This window comes from Chenopodium album, chromosome 14, assembly GCF_948465745.1.
Source record: "Chenopodium album chromosome 14, dcCheAlbu1.1, whole genome shotgun sequence".
Lineage (NCBI taxonomy): Eukaryota > Viridiplantae > Streptophyta > Magnoliopsida > Caryophyllales > Amaranthaceae > Chenopodium > Chenopodium album.
In genome coordinates, this window is record NC_137847.1 from 47264448 (window position 1) to 47281135 (window position 16688).

Sequence of the window (16688 nt, forward strand, 5' to 3'; positions counted from 1 at the left end):
CCTCAAGTCCGCTTGTTTTTGTTACCAAACAACAAAACAATGTAAAATAAGATCCTAAAGAAAAAACCCCAAGCCACTGTAATCCAGAAGCAATCAAATTTACTCAAGTCAGTGATGTCTAACTGCTGCAGTATGTTCGAACCTCTCATCACACATGAACCAGTCATTTTGATCCCTAGAATGCTGCTCATGCTCTCCAGTAACTTGCCCTTCAGAGCAAGCGGAGCATCCTTGAGGGGTGTGTTATCAAACATTTGGATCCCGCTAATTAAACACTTTATAGGGTTGCTGAACTCATTAAGTAAAACCCCTTGATATGGATACCCCATCAGAACATGGGGCACCAATGCAGACAGGAAGGTCACAAATGAATGTGCTGTCCAGAATGGGACTAACATGAACCCGAAGAACCAAAGGAACCCCGAAAGCCCACCTCCTAACCTGACAGCCCAAAAGGTTATTGCAGAAAAGTGAAGGAGAACAAGATCAGAGATGGGAGGGCAGTGATGACATTAGAGAGAACATAGGAAGATCTTCTGTAAGTGTTATTTGAAGTTTCTCTCATAAAGACCGACCTCTCTTGAATAAAATGAGGAATGGCTTCAGCACAAATGAAGAATGTTGTGACTATAGCAGCAGCAAAGAATCCTAGCCGTTCTTGTACTCCTTTAGGGGAGTCATCTAACCTCCAAAACACGGTAGCTAGCATTGCACCAGCAAGGATCACTGCACCAAACCGAAACCTGAATGATTTAGGCATTCTTTTTGAGTTGAGCAATGATCTTTTCGCGAGCACATAGGTCTCAACCCAAATTGGATTGGAAAACTCAGGAACCATTATACTTGATTATGCTAAGAATTTGCTTTCTGAAATCCTTGCATTTACTGCATCAGTGAAGGACAAAGCTGATAAATCAGTGGCAAGCTCTGAATGATTATTGTTATTCCTCCTTTGGCAAGATTTGTTAAATTCCACCAAACTTGTGACACCACCAGGAGAATTCTTGAGCTCGGAGATGAGATCAAGAGCAAACTCGGCCTTGTTTATATTTCCTAAAATTGAGTGATTACATGCTGCAAAAAACTCTGTGATACCTGAAGGTGAGCCACTATAGACTGCTTGTCCTTCAGAAAGAATGATCAGGTAATCCATGATGCTTAGAAGCCGAGAACTAGGCTGATGTACTGACAAGATCACAACGCGCCCCCTTCGAGCACTGCCCTGCAGAACACAGGCCACTGAGAAGGCATTTGTCGAGTCTAAACCTGAAGTAGGTTCATCTAACAGCAAGATAGCTGGGTCACGAATGATTTCAATGCCTATCGAAACTCGTTTCCTTTCACCCCAGATATTCCTCTATGCTCAACATCTCCAATCACTGTCTTAGCAGCCTGCCTTAGACTGAGTTGGTTGCGCCCCCTTCGAGCACTGCCCTGCAGAACACAGGCCACTGAGAAGGCATTTGTCGAGTCTAAACCTGAAGTAGGTTCATCTAACAGCAAGATAGCTGGGTCACGAATGATTTCAATGCCTATCGAAACTCGTTTCCTTTCACCCCAGATATTCCTCTATGCTCAACATCTCCAATCACTGTCTTAGCAGCCTGCCTTAGACTGAGTTGGTTGATTAGTCCTTGAATTCTCGCTCTCTTCTTCGACTTTGACAGAGTTCTCGGCAGGCAAAACTCTGCGGAATACATAAAAGTCTCCTCTACTGTTAGCCCTGAAAATAAGATAACATCCTGCATAACATAAGCTGATTTTGATTTCAGAATGTTGGCATTAGACCTCAAAACTTCTTGGCCATTTAAAGTTACTGACCCTTTTAATCTTTCCTTTGATATTCGACCCGCCAATGCATCAATTAAGGTTGATTTTCCAGACCCACTAGCACCCAAAACTGCCATGATTTGCCCCTCTTTCACTTCCCCTGATATGTCATGCAACAACAGCTTTTCTTCAGAGTAATTTCTTGAAGCATTTCTATAACATACAGGTGCTAGTTTTGGGTGTATTTTGACACTGTATGTTAGGCTTTGGAATGCAATTACAAATGGGTTTGATGGTAGTGTTGTGATATCAGCATCATTAAGCTCAATTATCTGTTTCATATTTTCAATTAGTGAAGATAAAATCTTGCTTACTTTGTCAAATGATGGCACAAATATTAAGTTATTAATTACAAGTAGTAAATAAAAACTGACGAGATGCATTATGATTTAGCTTAGAATTTTTTATTGCATCATTTTGGCTTTGGTATCAAGTTATTCAAATTTCTAGCATGTGAACTAAGAGGTAAAGTTCAAATTCATGTTTTTCTTTGTACAAATAAGATGATGTTGATTAAGATATTATATTCAAGATGAAAAAACATAGTGATATTAATTTAGATACCACAAACTTCGTATTAAAATAAGGGTTTACTTGACTACCATCACGTTCAAGACATTAACTAGGTTACAAATAGTGTACTTTGTATATCTTACATTCGGTTAAATATTGCTCAACGCTTAAGAGTAGAGGGAAGGTAAGGGAATCCCTCTACTCCCAAGCAAATGTAGTTGGTGGGCCTCGAATTTGTGACTTTGGTGAGATCCCCACCAACTTCACCAAGCTTTAATGCCCTGTTCTTTTAAGTTTCTGGGCAGAGCATGGGTCAGCAAAGTAGAGCAGATTAAATTTCAATAGAGTAGAGCAGAGCAACTTTCAGGATAACAGAGCAGAGTAGCTTTCAGGATAACAGAGCAGAGCCGAGCCGAGCAGAGCAGATTTCAACATTATTATTAATACTATTATTAATGTTATTATTATTAATGTTGTTGTTGTTGTTGTTATTATTATTATTATTATTATTATTATTATTATTATTATTATTATTATTATTATTATTAAGTGCATATACCATTGATTTAGGTGAGTGAAAACATAAATAAATGTGTACCATATTTAACATATGTTAATAGTAGAAAGATAAAAGACAACAGTTTACTTATATTCATTTCACAAAAATTATAAAATAAAATGATTTAATGAGTAATAATTATTTTACTTATAAATATGTCTTAATCATATATTTTTAACTTTCAAAATAATAATGATATACAAAGTACTACTTGAAAACAACCTCCTTTTTTTTTTTAATTCACAAATTGTATGAAAAAATTTGAAAAATAATTCAACTGAATGATCTAACAATCAATACCCACATTAAATGTTTCTATACATTGTGATTATAATCTCAAAGGTTTATAAAAAGAAATTGTTATTCATTGTTATTATTATTATTTATTTTTTGGAAAGAATTATTATAATTATTAGAAATTATTAATTAATAATATTATTAAATATTAATTCTTAATAGTTTGAATTATTAAATATTATTATTGATAACTATTATTATTATGATTAATAAATATTAATTATTATTAATATTAATAGTTATTATAATTATTTTTAATATTAATAATTATTATAATTATTTAAAATAATAAATTATTATCATCAATACAATATTAATTATTATTTGAAAATAGAGCAGAGCAGATTTGATTTGAGTAGAGCAGAGCAGAGTAATTCTAAAGAACGGGCCCTAATTTGCTTTGGTACTTTACTACTCCCTCCATTTTTTTATTTGTATCACTTTGGATTGCACAAAGTTTTAGGAGAGTAATATAATATTGTGAGTGGGTGAGTATTTATTTATTATAGTAAAAGTAAGATGGGGATCATGAAAGATAAAGTATGTAAGAGAGGATAAATATTTATATTATTTTAGTGGGGACCATGGAAGAGAGAGAAATGATAAAATAAGTTGAGTGGGATTTAAAGTAAGAGAGAGAAATGATAAAATATAGTATAAAGTTAACAAAAATAGAAGTGATGCATTTAAAAAAAAAAAAAAAACACCCCAAAAAGGAAAGTGATGGATTTAAAAAAAAAAAAACCGAAGGGAGTACTTTGTATATCGGTGATGACATTGACAGATATTTGTATAGTCGTATCTCATACTCTATTATAGGCAAAATTATTACTTCAAGTAATAGTCTACCAATCAACAGTTAAAAAATTGTTCCGCGTTTAAATTAATGAAACGTTTTGACTTTTTATACTATTTATCTAATTCTCTTTGACTAATGTTAGTGGTTTATAGCTAAGAGTAATTATAATCTTATGAGTATTCAGAGTACGGAATCGTTCCAATAAATAATTTATTAATATTAATTGTTATAATTTTACTTATTACAAGTAATACTCCGCTAAAGTATTGCATTGACATACGATATGTACACGAGAAATGTTTACTTATTTAAACACGAAGGGAATATTTATTTACTAGTATAATTTTGCCATTTGAAAAACATGTCTGGTTTATTATACTTGCCAATTTGGAATTTCTCAGCAAAAAGCCCTTTTGAAGACATCAACAGTTTCAGTTTCAACTGTCATCATTCTCATGGAGCAAACTGAAGACTCGTAGAACAACAACAACAAGAAATGAGCGAATTCAAACAACTGCAGTGACAAACATCCATTGAGAAAATGCCCAAAACATCGAATTTCAAATTCATACGAATAATCAATGAAGCATCAATTACCTGCATCATCTCCCCCAATAATCACCCTTTTGAAATCCTGCAACACTCTTCGATGCTTCGAGCAAATCCACGTTCAAATCATTCGAAAGGGTCTTGAACATGACAATTACTTGATTTCCAACTTCGTTTCACGCTGTTGTACATCTTTCTCTCTCCTCCAATATGCAACCAGTGTGTTCAACTCTGTTTCATGCGCCAACACTTGTCTTTGGAACTCCCTGTTAAAGGGTCACTGTAATTACTCTTCTTTGTCATCTTCTCTTTCTGTGTTTTCCGCCATGAGAGCTTCTTCTGAAGGTGCTCCAGATAAGTACACTTTCCCGCCATTGATGAAGTGTTGTTCGAATGAATTGGATGCTTTTGTTGGGGTTGGGATTCATGGGTTGTTGATTAAATATGGGGTTGAGGATGATGTGTTTGTGGGTTCGAGTTTGGTTGATTTATATGGGAAATGTAGGTTGATTAGGGATGCCCAGAAAGTGTTTGATGAAATGTCTGTCAGAAATGTGGTTTCTTGGACTAGTTTGCTTGTTGGGTATGTTAATTCTGAGGATTTGGTTAATGCACGGAGAGTGTTTGATGTAATGCCCAAGAGAAACCAGGTTTCGTGGAATGCCATGATAAGTGGGTATGTAAAACTCGGACAGTTAGATGGTGCTAGGAAGTTGTTTGATGAATTGCCTTTCAAGAATGTGGTTTCGTACACAATGATGATTGATGGGTATGCTAAATGCGGCGACATGTCCTCCGCGAACTTCTTCTTTGAGCAATGCTTAGTAAAGGATCTTGTCCTATGGTCAGCTTTGATAACAGGGTATGCGCAGAATGGGCTTCCTTATGAGGCTGTGAAGTCTTTTCTAGAGATGAAGTTGAGCAATACTAGGCCAGATGAACATATAATGGTGAGTGTAATGTCCGCTTGTGCGCAAGTAGGGAATATGAAACTTGCTAATGAGATTGATTCATACATGAATCAAGGCTCGTTTGATCTCCAACGTACGCATGTTGTTGCAGCATTAGTAGATATGAATGCTAAATGCGGTAACATGGAGAGAGCAAGGAGTTTGTTTGATAATATGCCTAAACGGGATTTAGTCTCATACTGCTCCATGATTCAAGGCCATGCTCTTCATGGTCAAGGAGCAGAGGCTGTTAAATTATTCTATAACATGCTTTCTGAAGGGATAACACCTGATGATGTGGCCTTCACTGTCATCCTGACAGCCTGCAGCCATGCGGCACTGGTGGAAGAAGGTTACTGCTTATTTGATATGATGAGTAAATATTCAATTACCCCCTCGCCTGACCATTATGCTTGCATGATTGATCTTCTAGGTCGATCTGGCCGCTTAGAAGCAGCCTATGACCTTCTTAAGTCATTACCACTTGAGGCCCATGCTGAATGTTGGGGAGCACTTCTTGGGGCATGTAGATTACATTGTGATACTGAATTGGCTGAAGTAGTAGCCAATCGACTAGTTGAACTTGAGCCTCATAATGCAGGAAATTTTGTTTTGTTATCCAATGTCTATGCAGCAGCAGATCGTTGGTTAGATGTTTCTAATGTAAGGAACCAAATGGTTGATCGGGGACTGAATAAAATTCTTGGTCGTAGTTGGGTTTAGGGTCAAAAGGTTATTGGTAAGCTGGGTACTTCTTAGACCTCATCCACAGCAGGAGACATTCCCTTGTTGGATTTTTGCAACATTATATAATACCCTAGTTTTTCATCAAAGTTTTTGTCGTCATATCGAAGTCCACTAATTTCTGACTGAAAGGATTTTTGCTCCCTTTTTAAAATGTGGTTATGCACAAAGTGCCTCTCCTAAGGCATAGGACTGGGTATGCTGAAACTCTGTAGCCCATAACAGACTAACAGGTGACCTTTGTCACCTGTTGTTATGGAGCATTAGTCCTGCTGTGTGGAAGACATTCTGGAACTTGCATGTGAATCTAAGAGACAGTTACGCAAAGTATGTACTATCACATGTGTCAAGGTTTGTTCTCTCCCTTGACTTTATATAACCACCATTAATATATAAAAAAATACAATGCTAAATTTTTTGGTCTTGTTACTTATCCTAGTTTAGGCTTTCTTTAGCTAATCAATAACTTGATTTTGCTCTTATCCATCAGAAAATTTGTTCTTTTTTCAATTTGTTTGATCAATTTATGTTGACATTTTCCAAACTGTACTAATTTTTTGAGAGAGACAAAGCGTGATTGTTTGTTTTTATCGCTGATTAGATCCTGAATGACTGACTGCTTCCTAATGACCACTTGTTCTTCTACTTATATGATGAATTGATGGCAGGGGAACAAATCATCTCTCATATAGACAAAGCAGTGTATAGAATGTTGATGGAGTATGTGCTCCTCAATGTGTCATGTGCCAGAGGAAACTTGAATAGAAATCGTCTGTGATTACATAATCTATTGTCATTGGAAAAATGGTCTAAAACACTGTCTTGGCTTCTGCATAGAACATACTTTTAATGAATTGGGCTTTTAGTATGTGGTTAGCTACCGAAAGTAATGTGAAAATTGGAAGATGAAAATGGAATTTTTGGTCATGCGTTAAAGAAGGTAACCTGAAGTTCTTCCTGAGTTGAATCCATATGTTGGAATTTGTGGAAATGCTTGACCTATATTAATGGTGGAACAACACAATAGAAAGTTGTATTGTAAATGAGAGAAAATACTCCCTCTGTCCAGAGTTTAACTTCCAGAATTTATAGTCACATACTCACATGTATGAAATTGGATGTTGGAAAATATGTCATCCTGCCTGAAATGTCACAAGTGCCAGTATATTAATCAATCAATCAAAGCCTTAATCCCATGGGTCGGCTACATGAACCAAAAGTGAACACAAGTCCCAGTATGTCCATAAATATATTTAGCCATGGGGAGAAAGATAGAAATGATTTAATGGTTGTCAAATGTGTCATATTTTGGACAGAAAGAGTATGGTTCTGTCTGCTGATCTTGTTTGTATTGCTAGTACCACTGCTGCATTCACTCAGATGTTATTGGTTGGTTTGGTGCATAGTAATTGACAGCATTATGCAATTGATTGCAGATACTGATATCATTCAGAAGGTACCTGCCAGATTCTAAAGAATATATTTGGTGCTTGCAGAACCTGCTGTGTTGCTTCAGATGATGTACAGGCAAATGGGCTTCAGTGTTCTATTCCAGCAGATTGAAAACTTAGTGTATGAAGTCATACCCTCGAAGACTAAATTTTGAAACATCAACAGCTTACGATCTCAGGGTCAAGCCATGGGATTTCACATTTTTGTGTAGTTTAGTGTATAGGATTATTATTGAGCAACAATTGGTTTCCTTGTGCAACTATGCTTGAAATAAGATATGATTATGACAGAATTCAATTCTAGAAGTGAACATATGGGCGCACCTGAGAGTTTTACTAATGCAACTTTAGGAGAGAAGGAAATCAGACCTGAGTGCACCTATTCTACGAGCACGTTTTATAATTCGCCTTAATAAGAGCAAGCTTCAGTTTCTCTATACCTTTTGTACCACATAATTTTGCTTGCACCTTTAATAGTGTGATTGTGAACTGCAGAACCCCTTTCTCTTTCAATGATTTCAAGCCAGGAGACTTTTTTCAGAAGTCATCCACCCACTAATGATGGTCACTCACGAGAATGGAAATTTAGTGCCTTTTGTAACAGTGGTGATTGCACCGACCACGCTTGTTAGTTGATTTCAATCGATCTGAATTTAAATTTGGTTTTAGGATTAAATCCAATTCAACCTGAAATGCCATTAACTCAAATTTGGTATGATTCCATAAAAATAAAAGTTTTACACTCTGTATATGTATAACAAATTTGTTTTTATGGCGTTATAAGCTCAAACATTGACGGTTGACCTTTAAGCTTTAAATAGGTCAAAGATATAACATCAACATTTTCAACCTTTTAGGAGGATAATTTGACCATACAAATTTGAACAATTCAGTTTTAAGAAGGATAATTTGACCATACAAATTTGAACAATTAAGTTTTAAGGATCCAAACATCCATAGTCCAATTCCAAGGTTCAATCTTTGAAAAAAGGAAAAAATAAATAAATAAATAAAATTGAATTTCTAATAGTATTAGTAATTAATCCAATTAGAATGAATTTGGATTTGATTTAATTTAATTCAAATAACTTTCACCCTAAATAACTTTCTTCTGAAATAAAATGGATAAAACAGCCAGATTCACGGATGTGCTGGGACATTGTGCACATTTAGCTCATTTTAAGAGTCATTTTCACTAAAACAACAAATCATGTATCTTCAAATATCTGAAGTCACAGCAAAATATCAAGGATTACTTGTCATACCATGACATGATAAGTTGTTTACATAGATGTGGGAGATGACGACAACAATTGAGAGTTGACATGTATCTCATTTCATAGCAGAAAATGGAGTGCAACAGAAGCTATTACATAGTTTATGTAGGACATTAAAAGCATCCGACGAGCAGTCTCCAAATCATGTAGAAACCAGCATTAGAATGTACAGCCACCCTACCAAATGAGATACCCTTCACTATTATAGTAAATAGAAGCGATTTTTAAGCTGTTTGTAACCCCTCTTCACTTGTCAGATATACTCCAACAATGACAGAAGCCATTGTCTTTGTTTAGGCTAAAAACCACGATAAATTATATACAAGAACCTCAGATTTAAAAAATGAGGATCTCACCAATGTTATTGGAGATGATCAAAACCTAAAATGGAACTGTCAGTAGATGAACTAAACCCGCCAACTAGACATGTCTGAGATTGTTGCTCACTCTCACTATTTCAGGTAGTAATCACCTATATTCTCCACAAGATACCCATATGGCGGGCCAACTCCATGACCAAATGATTTATCTCCACTGATCAATTGATTTGGATCAGAGCGGTGATTTCCAACACCATCTTTGCTGTTAAACTTAGCCCTTCCTTTAAGTGGACGCCTGTTATCAAGCGGAAACTCAGCAGTAAGTCTACCCATCTGCTTTTGGAGCTCAGAAACAGTATCATTTGCTGTTTTCCCTCTAGGAGTTTTCTTACGATCCACCAACTTCAGTTCCAATCTATACAGTGCACACACATCACACTTGTTGATCTCGTACTCATAGAGATGCCATTCATAGTTGTTCAGTGGTTGAGGATCCATATAATAAGATCTTTTCAGCCCACTGAACTCATCCATGACTTGCTTTCTTGACTCATGCCACCCTCGGCCACTGTAATCTGGTAATGATCTCTGCTTTCTGTTTCCACTCTCAAATGCTCTTCGAGGTTTGTCAAAGAAGAGCCACTCCCTAATAGTCTCCCCCTCAAGAACTGAGAGATCAAAAAGTTCTGCAATAATATGGAAATACATGCTAAATGAATACATAGCAAATGTGCAAATGTAAAGATAATAACACATCCAAGGAAAAACAAAGGAACAATATGCCTTCCCACTAAGATTATCACACAACTCTTAGTGATTAATAAAGGCTATCAACCATTAACAAAGTAAGTAGAATGTGATCTGAAGGGTTATTTTCGGGGAACAATTTTATTGAACATTGACAAATGTGCTCAATTATGAAGTAGAGCGTTACCATAAAGGTAATTTGGGGAAATTTTTTTGTTAAATCTTACTGTAGCAAATGTGACTTCTACAACGTGAAACTATGACACTTATAGGAAAATGAGGTAACAAGTTGATAAGCATGTAACAGAAACTTACCAGGGGCGTTCCAAGGGGACTTTGCAGTTGCTGCCCCCTCACATTCTGGAATGCCAACATCTTTTCCTTGTGCTTTCGCACTCAAAGCAGCAAAAAGCAAGCCATCCTTCAGGCCGATGCCTCCAGGACGTAAGACCGGAGTCATTCCAGGAGGGCCCTCATTCAATGCAAGAGTAGCATGGAAGCTACTGCAGTAATCTAACCACCAGTCTGATCCTTGGGCAGGCCTAGGACAATCCCATAGTGCACATTTTGGACCCAAAAAAGCAGCAGGTGGTGGGCATACATTTGGCAGAAATCCTGAAATTGGATGTGCGTACAGAGCACTTACATCAACACCATTATATCCACTAAGATAATGATGTTCAAGGTCCACATGCAGATTAAATTGATTGTAATCCAGCTGGTTGGCCATATCCATATTAGTCGTTGTCAAACTGCGAAATCCAGGAGATCCTTTGCATTGATCAACTGGTGAGAAATTCTGCTCCTGTGATCCAGGCTTGACTTCAGGGCCCTGTTAAAGCCAACTTCAAAGTCAATTACCATATTAATTTCTAAACTTTTTTTTAACAAGATTAGTTTAACTGTCACAGTTTACAACAAGCTCTAAGAGCAACTACAGATAATGAAAGTTTTTTTTTTTTTTTTAAAAAAAAGAATCATAAAACATGACTGATTTAAAAAATAACAAAAAAGAGGTTTTATTAAAAAGAAAAGAAAATCACTGAAATTAAATCACGGGCACAACTCAAAGGACTCGATTTATAAAATTTAAAATTTGAAAGCAGGAAAATTCAAGTTGTGCTTCCGCAATGAAGTTTTCATATACAAAACACTAAGTGATTACAGAATACTTAATGTCACAATGATGGGCCATAACAATTTTGTTCTCCTTTTTACATTGTAGCTCTTTTTTTTTTTTTTTTTTTGCCTTTTCGGTGAAGTAGAAAAATGTGGGAACTATAATTCGAAGACATGAACAAAGCATATGGTTCTGGAAATATAGGAGATAAGTCCCAGCTTAGGCTGCTCCAGCAAGACAACAACACCAAAAATGAAAGTTTCAGCTAGAACAAACAAAAAAGAATTAAAAAGGAATCACAAAGGAAATTTGGAATAATATAATTCAACTGTTTTTTTAGAATCTCTTCTCTTTTTCCCTGGAACGGAATCTACTAAGGCTGGTGACTAGAGACTCGTCTTATGGAGCAAATGAGACCACTTTTAGGTTGCAAACCCATGAAGATAACACCACTCAATTAATTACTTTTAATATCATCAATTTTCTCCACAAATTAAAGAGTAGGGCTTTCACTCCAAAATCTAAATCTATAATATCTTCCTTTGTTTTCACAAATGCCACAAATCATCAATGAAATAGGTGTCAAGGATCCGATCACACCATCCTGGGTATGATTCATTAGCAGGATCTAATCTTGTATCAGATTGGGTAGACAGGGGAAACAGCCCTTTACAATCAAATAAGATAGAGGTTGATATCTTGCAGCTTTTCTCCATTCCTAAAAATATTGTTCACTTTCTTGCAATTTCTTTTTGTTCCTTGGAATAGGATAGCATATCTTGAGCATTGATTGCATCATATTATCTTAGAAAAGGAGTGATACATAGCCAATTTCTCCAACACACTAATTGGCATAATAAGTCAGCATATGTTATCATGTGGTACGGCCGTACGGGAAAGATACTACACCATAAGGAAAAAAGGGTTTATTAGGCCTTTGTTTTGGTTTCCAGAAATCAGATATATCCATAACAAAGCTCATATATATGAGGTTCCGATCAACAGAAGGAATTTAGAGTTGATTAGATTTCAAAATATATAATGGAAGTCCTTTACTCAAAACATGCGTTGTACCTGGTAAACCTAAAAAAAGATCAAAACAGGAATGCAAAATTGAAGGTAACTGCAAAAGTCAATCAAGAAATAAATAAAATATGCACCAGCGATTCCATTCCCCCCTATTGTTTGACAGCTGTAACTCTCATGGCTCGTAACATTTAAAACCACGAATTCCAAAGCAATCAGACGATTTGGGATGGGGAGAGTAACCTAAAGTTGATGTCTCTAATACAACAGTGGGGTTTGGTTGATTAAAGGTAAATATTTAAAAAAATAAATCAATAACTGATTAAAAAATAACAACAATATATATATATATATATATATATATATATATATATATATATATATATATATATATATATATATATATATATATATATATATACACACACACACTTGATTAAAAGTGAATAAAAATAGACAAAGATGTAATGGGACTTTTATTTAGGGATAAGATTTATGGGTGAAACCGTGAATTGAGACTTTTATTTTAGAATAGAGGGAGTAGAACAAAAGCCAAGGAGTTTCCAAAAGCCAGGTGTCTGCTGATTTGATCTCTAATGCAAAGGTAACCCAGACCTTTGAGCCTTGTCTGGGGAGTTACTATTCTTTTTGAGAAATAAGAAAAGAGAATTCATGCATCACATGCTGATGAACTTAAAGCATTCACAAAGTGACAAAGCTAACTCAACAAGGTTGCACTATGTACCCTCAATCATATCCCAACTTCTTTCACTAACATTCATGAGAAGCCTCCTGGTGCATAAAGGATTGACAACAGCTATGGTATACTAATTATTCAAGTTTTTGCTTTCAAATATATCCTAGCTTTCCTCTATCCAGCAATTTCTTGTGTCATTTCCAGAAGTGCCAAACACGAATCTCTATGACTTTATATGACACTGAATGCCTACGCAACATTTAGAAAATATTTTAGACTAAAGTTTCCACAATGTGCAAGGTGAGGTAGGTGTTCCTCAACAACGCATGCCACATATCAATTTGGCAGAAAAATGCAAATGCAAATTTTCTCAGTTTCCATATAATTGAGAACCATGAATATGAAAGAGGAAGTAAAATACCTCCTGGAAGCCTATAGCATCTCCAGCTTGAAACTTTTGAACATCAGGTTCAGACTTTGGCAGAGGAAGCTCAAATGGACTTGTAGCATCATCTTCTTCATCACAAAGGTGCAACAGCCGATAGATGTCCGAAGAGAATGTACCAAGACTATCGTTCTACAAGAAGCCAGTTTAGTCATAATTGTCCATACTCCTTTTCTTCATCATAGAACATGCAGCACTAATAACAGGAAGTAAAGAAACAAATATATGAAATCCTCACTTGTACAGACGACGCAGGTGAGGGCTCATTAAGTTCAGATTTCCATTCACGTAACATTAGATAGACCTGCTCTTCAAGAACTGTAGCATCAAGTGTGCGGCTATCCTTCCTTGCTGACTGCAGATCTGAAAATATCATCTGAAGATCATCGACTCGATTCTTTGCTTTATCCTTAAAGAGCTGGTGTGATGCTGACTTGCAGCTGTTTCTCTTCAAACCCTTCCTCATTATAAATCTCAAAATTCAAAGGATCCTATGTAGCTACAACAAAATAAAGAGCACAACTTCAATCATGTCAAAAATATTAATGCAATATCACAAGGCTTCACACTTGATGGCATATCTAATAGATAAAATGATGCTTAGCGGCCTTAGCCATCAGAGAATGATACAGTACAGATCCTGCAACGGATCCAATCAACAGAACACAATTGATTCAGAAAGAAACTTGTCAGAAATTGTCAAATGGAAATAGTATCCTCCACTTCTAAGCTTCCAACTAACAACGCCCTCTTAAGAACAGTACGAAGCAGCTTTCACAGGTGAAATATTCTCATATGACATCATTTGGTTTAATAACCCTACACAATCCAATCTCTTATCCCCACCCCCCATCCCTCTTGGGAAGCGGAATCTATACAACTATACTAGTTATTGTTGCCATACCAAACTCAATCCATGAGATGTTTATTCATCAAGAAAAACAGAAGCCCACAAAATCATTCCCTCATAAACTAAGATCCAATGGCATCAAAATATTTAGAGCACACTCAGATATCAAATAATTTCACTTCTGATCAATTGAACCTCCAAAACAATATTTCCACTTCAGTGAACAATCCAATCATACACAAACTTCTCCAAACAAACACATAAATCATAATAAACAAAAGCCAAATTGTGATTTTAACTTCACTACAAAAACAACACTACAGCACTAATCACACCTGAAATTCCCCAAACAATAAATGATCTTAAACACGAACGCAATCACACCCAAATTTCTCCAAACAATCACACATATGATCTTAGCACAAAAACCAATTAAGAATAAAATAAAACAATTCTAATCACACCCAAATTTCCCCCAACAATCACACATGATCCTAACACAAAACCCATTTGAGGATCAAATGAAACAACTCCAATCACACCCAAATTCTCCCAACAACCATATAAATGATCTTAAACTCATAAACCCAGTTAAGAATTAGGGTTCAAAAGGACAAAAAAAGCACCAAAGTTTAAAATAAATCAGGAACTAAATACATTAAAGTATCATCATAAAAACAAAGAGATAACAAAACTTACAGAAAATCAGGATGCAAAACCTCAAAAAAACTAAATGGGTATCAACAAATATGGATGCAAGACACAAACAAGATATGTAAAGGGGTGAAAAGGGGTCAAAAAAAGATTAAAAATTGCAAGTGATAATCTTCAGAATAATAAGAAAAAAAACATGGGGTTGAAAAGAAATGAAAAGTAGATGCTCACCCAGAATAAATGAGAGGTCGATCGCCAAATATGAGAATCGAGAAAGTCTGAGCACTGAGATGGCAGTAGAAGGAAGAGGAGAGAGAGAGTGAAGGGTGTGTGAAGGGTTAAGTAGAGAGAGAGAGAGAGAGAGAGAGAGAGAGAAGGGCTCTACAAAGCAAAATTCTGTAGGCAATTACAGATTCTTTAGGCACTCGTATAAATGCGGGGGTCCAACAAAACCATGTACAAATATGTATGAACGCGGTAAAATGATGGGAATTCAAGGATAGAATGTCTTGTTTTTCTCTTTTATTGGAAAATGGAAACTATGTAATATTGGTGTCATGCTAATGCGGACTTCTCAAAATGTACCGACAAGGTATTAACGAGTATTTGGATTAATTGGTAAGAGACTTATTTCATCTAAATCAAAGATTTAAGGTTTTGTTTTTGGTGTAATCAACTCATTTTTCTTTGGATAGGTGATAAATACGGCCTCCTAACTAGGTACCTCAGTACATGTACATTTAGTGTTAGATTATCTGTCTTCGAGGTTGAATCCGAGGATTACCGCTCTGTTGCTAAAGTCAATACTGCTTTAATAAAGTTAAAAAGTAATTTAAGAATAAACTTTAAAATATTGTACCTTAGAAGTAAGATATCTAGGGGTAGCTGAAATCCCCTAAGCAAGTGTCACATGCAGGTCCACATTAGTGTCTTGGTAAGTAAGTAGGTCTCCACGTGGATAGTGATGGAGTAGTAGACATGGGCCATTGCAAATACCTAATACATATCGATAGCCAGTATTATCCCATATAGGTTTAACCCTTGAAAGTGAAAAAGCTATAAGAATTATGAAGGAAGTTGTAGTTTTCTCATTAAACGATTACATATATATAATATACAATTGGTATGGGCTTTGGCTAAGTTAGGCTATACAAGATTACAATTAATCAATCACTAAGATTAAGGAGTAGATTAAGGCTAAATTATATAGACTAATTTACTGACTAATATTCCTAGAATCAAGGTAGAGAATATTTACAAAATAATAGAAGATATTTAATTTGAGAAGATCATTCCTTAACACGCCCCCTCAAAACGGGCGACCAAGATGAGAGCCCGATTTTGCTTGTTAGAATAGAGAAAGTTTGTCTTGGTAATGGCTCGGTAAGAGCATCTGCTAGCTGGTCATTTGTTGAAATGTAAGAAACTCGGAGCTGACCACTTTGAACATTCTCCTGACAAAATGATAATTAAGAGCTAAGTGTTTCATTTTGGAGTGAAACACCGGATTTGCACTTACATAGGTGGCTCCGGCATTGTCACAATAGATGACTAGAGCTGATATAACTTTATGTCCAAGTTCCTTAAATAAATTTCGCACCCATAAGATTTCAGCCGTAGCATTTGCCACGGCACGATACTCGGCTTCGGTGGAGGACCTTGCTCTTGAGCGTTGTTTTCTGGATGACCAAGAGATTGGATTCTTGCCTAAGTAAACAATGTATGATGTTGTAGAGATATAATCATCCTTATCTCTAGCCCAATCAGAGTTGGAGAAAGCATGGATAGTAAGAGGAGAGTTTTTATGCAGAGTTAAGCCCATGTTGAAAGGAATGGCGTCCTTCGAACAAGTGTATTATT

General features: G+C 35.9%; 2 protein-coding genes and 1 pseudogene across 3 annotated transcripts; 1 reads left to right on the top strand and 2 right to left on the bottom strand.

The window, feature by feature from the left end:
- Positions 1-2: 2 nt before the first annotated feature.
- Positions 3-2111, bottom strand: LOC145578195 (ABC transporter G family member 20 pseudogene; annotated as a pseudogene).
- Positions 2112-4428: 2317 nt separating this feature from the next.
- Positions 4429-7949, top strand: LOC145579373 (putative pentatricopeptide repeat-containing protein At5g37570). Its single transcript, XM_081636613.1, has 2 exons — positions 4429-6592; positions 7678-7949. Exon 1 carries the CDS (start codon positions 4580-4582, stop codon positions 6218-6220), a length of 1641 nt encoding a protein of 546 aa, XP_081492739.1. The 5' UTR covers positions 4429-4579; the 3' UTR covers positions 6221-6592; positions 7678-7949.
- Positions 7950-8934: 985 nt separating this feature from the next.
- LOC145580304 (transcription factor VOZ1-like) lies at positions 8935-15215 on the bottom strand. 2 transcript variants are annotated; one of them, XM_081637731.1, is made up of 5 exons: positions 15060-15215; positions 13563-13823; positions 13301-13456; positions 10352-10868; positions 8935-9975 (listed from the first exon to the last, which is right to left on the bottom strand). In XM_081637731.1, the coding sequence occupies exons 2-5, from the start codon at positions 13788-13790 to the stop codon at positions 9422-9424; spliced, it is 1455 nt and encodes a 484-aa protein (XP_081493857.1). In that variant the 5' UTR covers positions 13791-13823; positions 15060-15215; the 3' UTR covers positions 8935-9421. The 2 variants fall into 2 exon arrangements, with proteins under 2 accessions (XP_081493857.1, XP_081493858.1); XM_081637732.1 differs by lacking the exon at positions 15060-15215 and adding an exon at positions 14874-15008.
- Positions 15216-16688: the final 1473 nt, after the last annotated feature.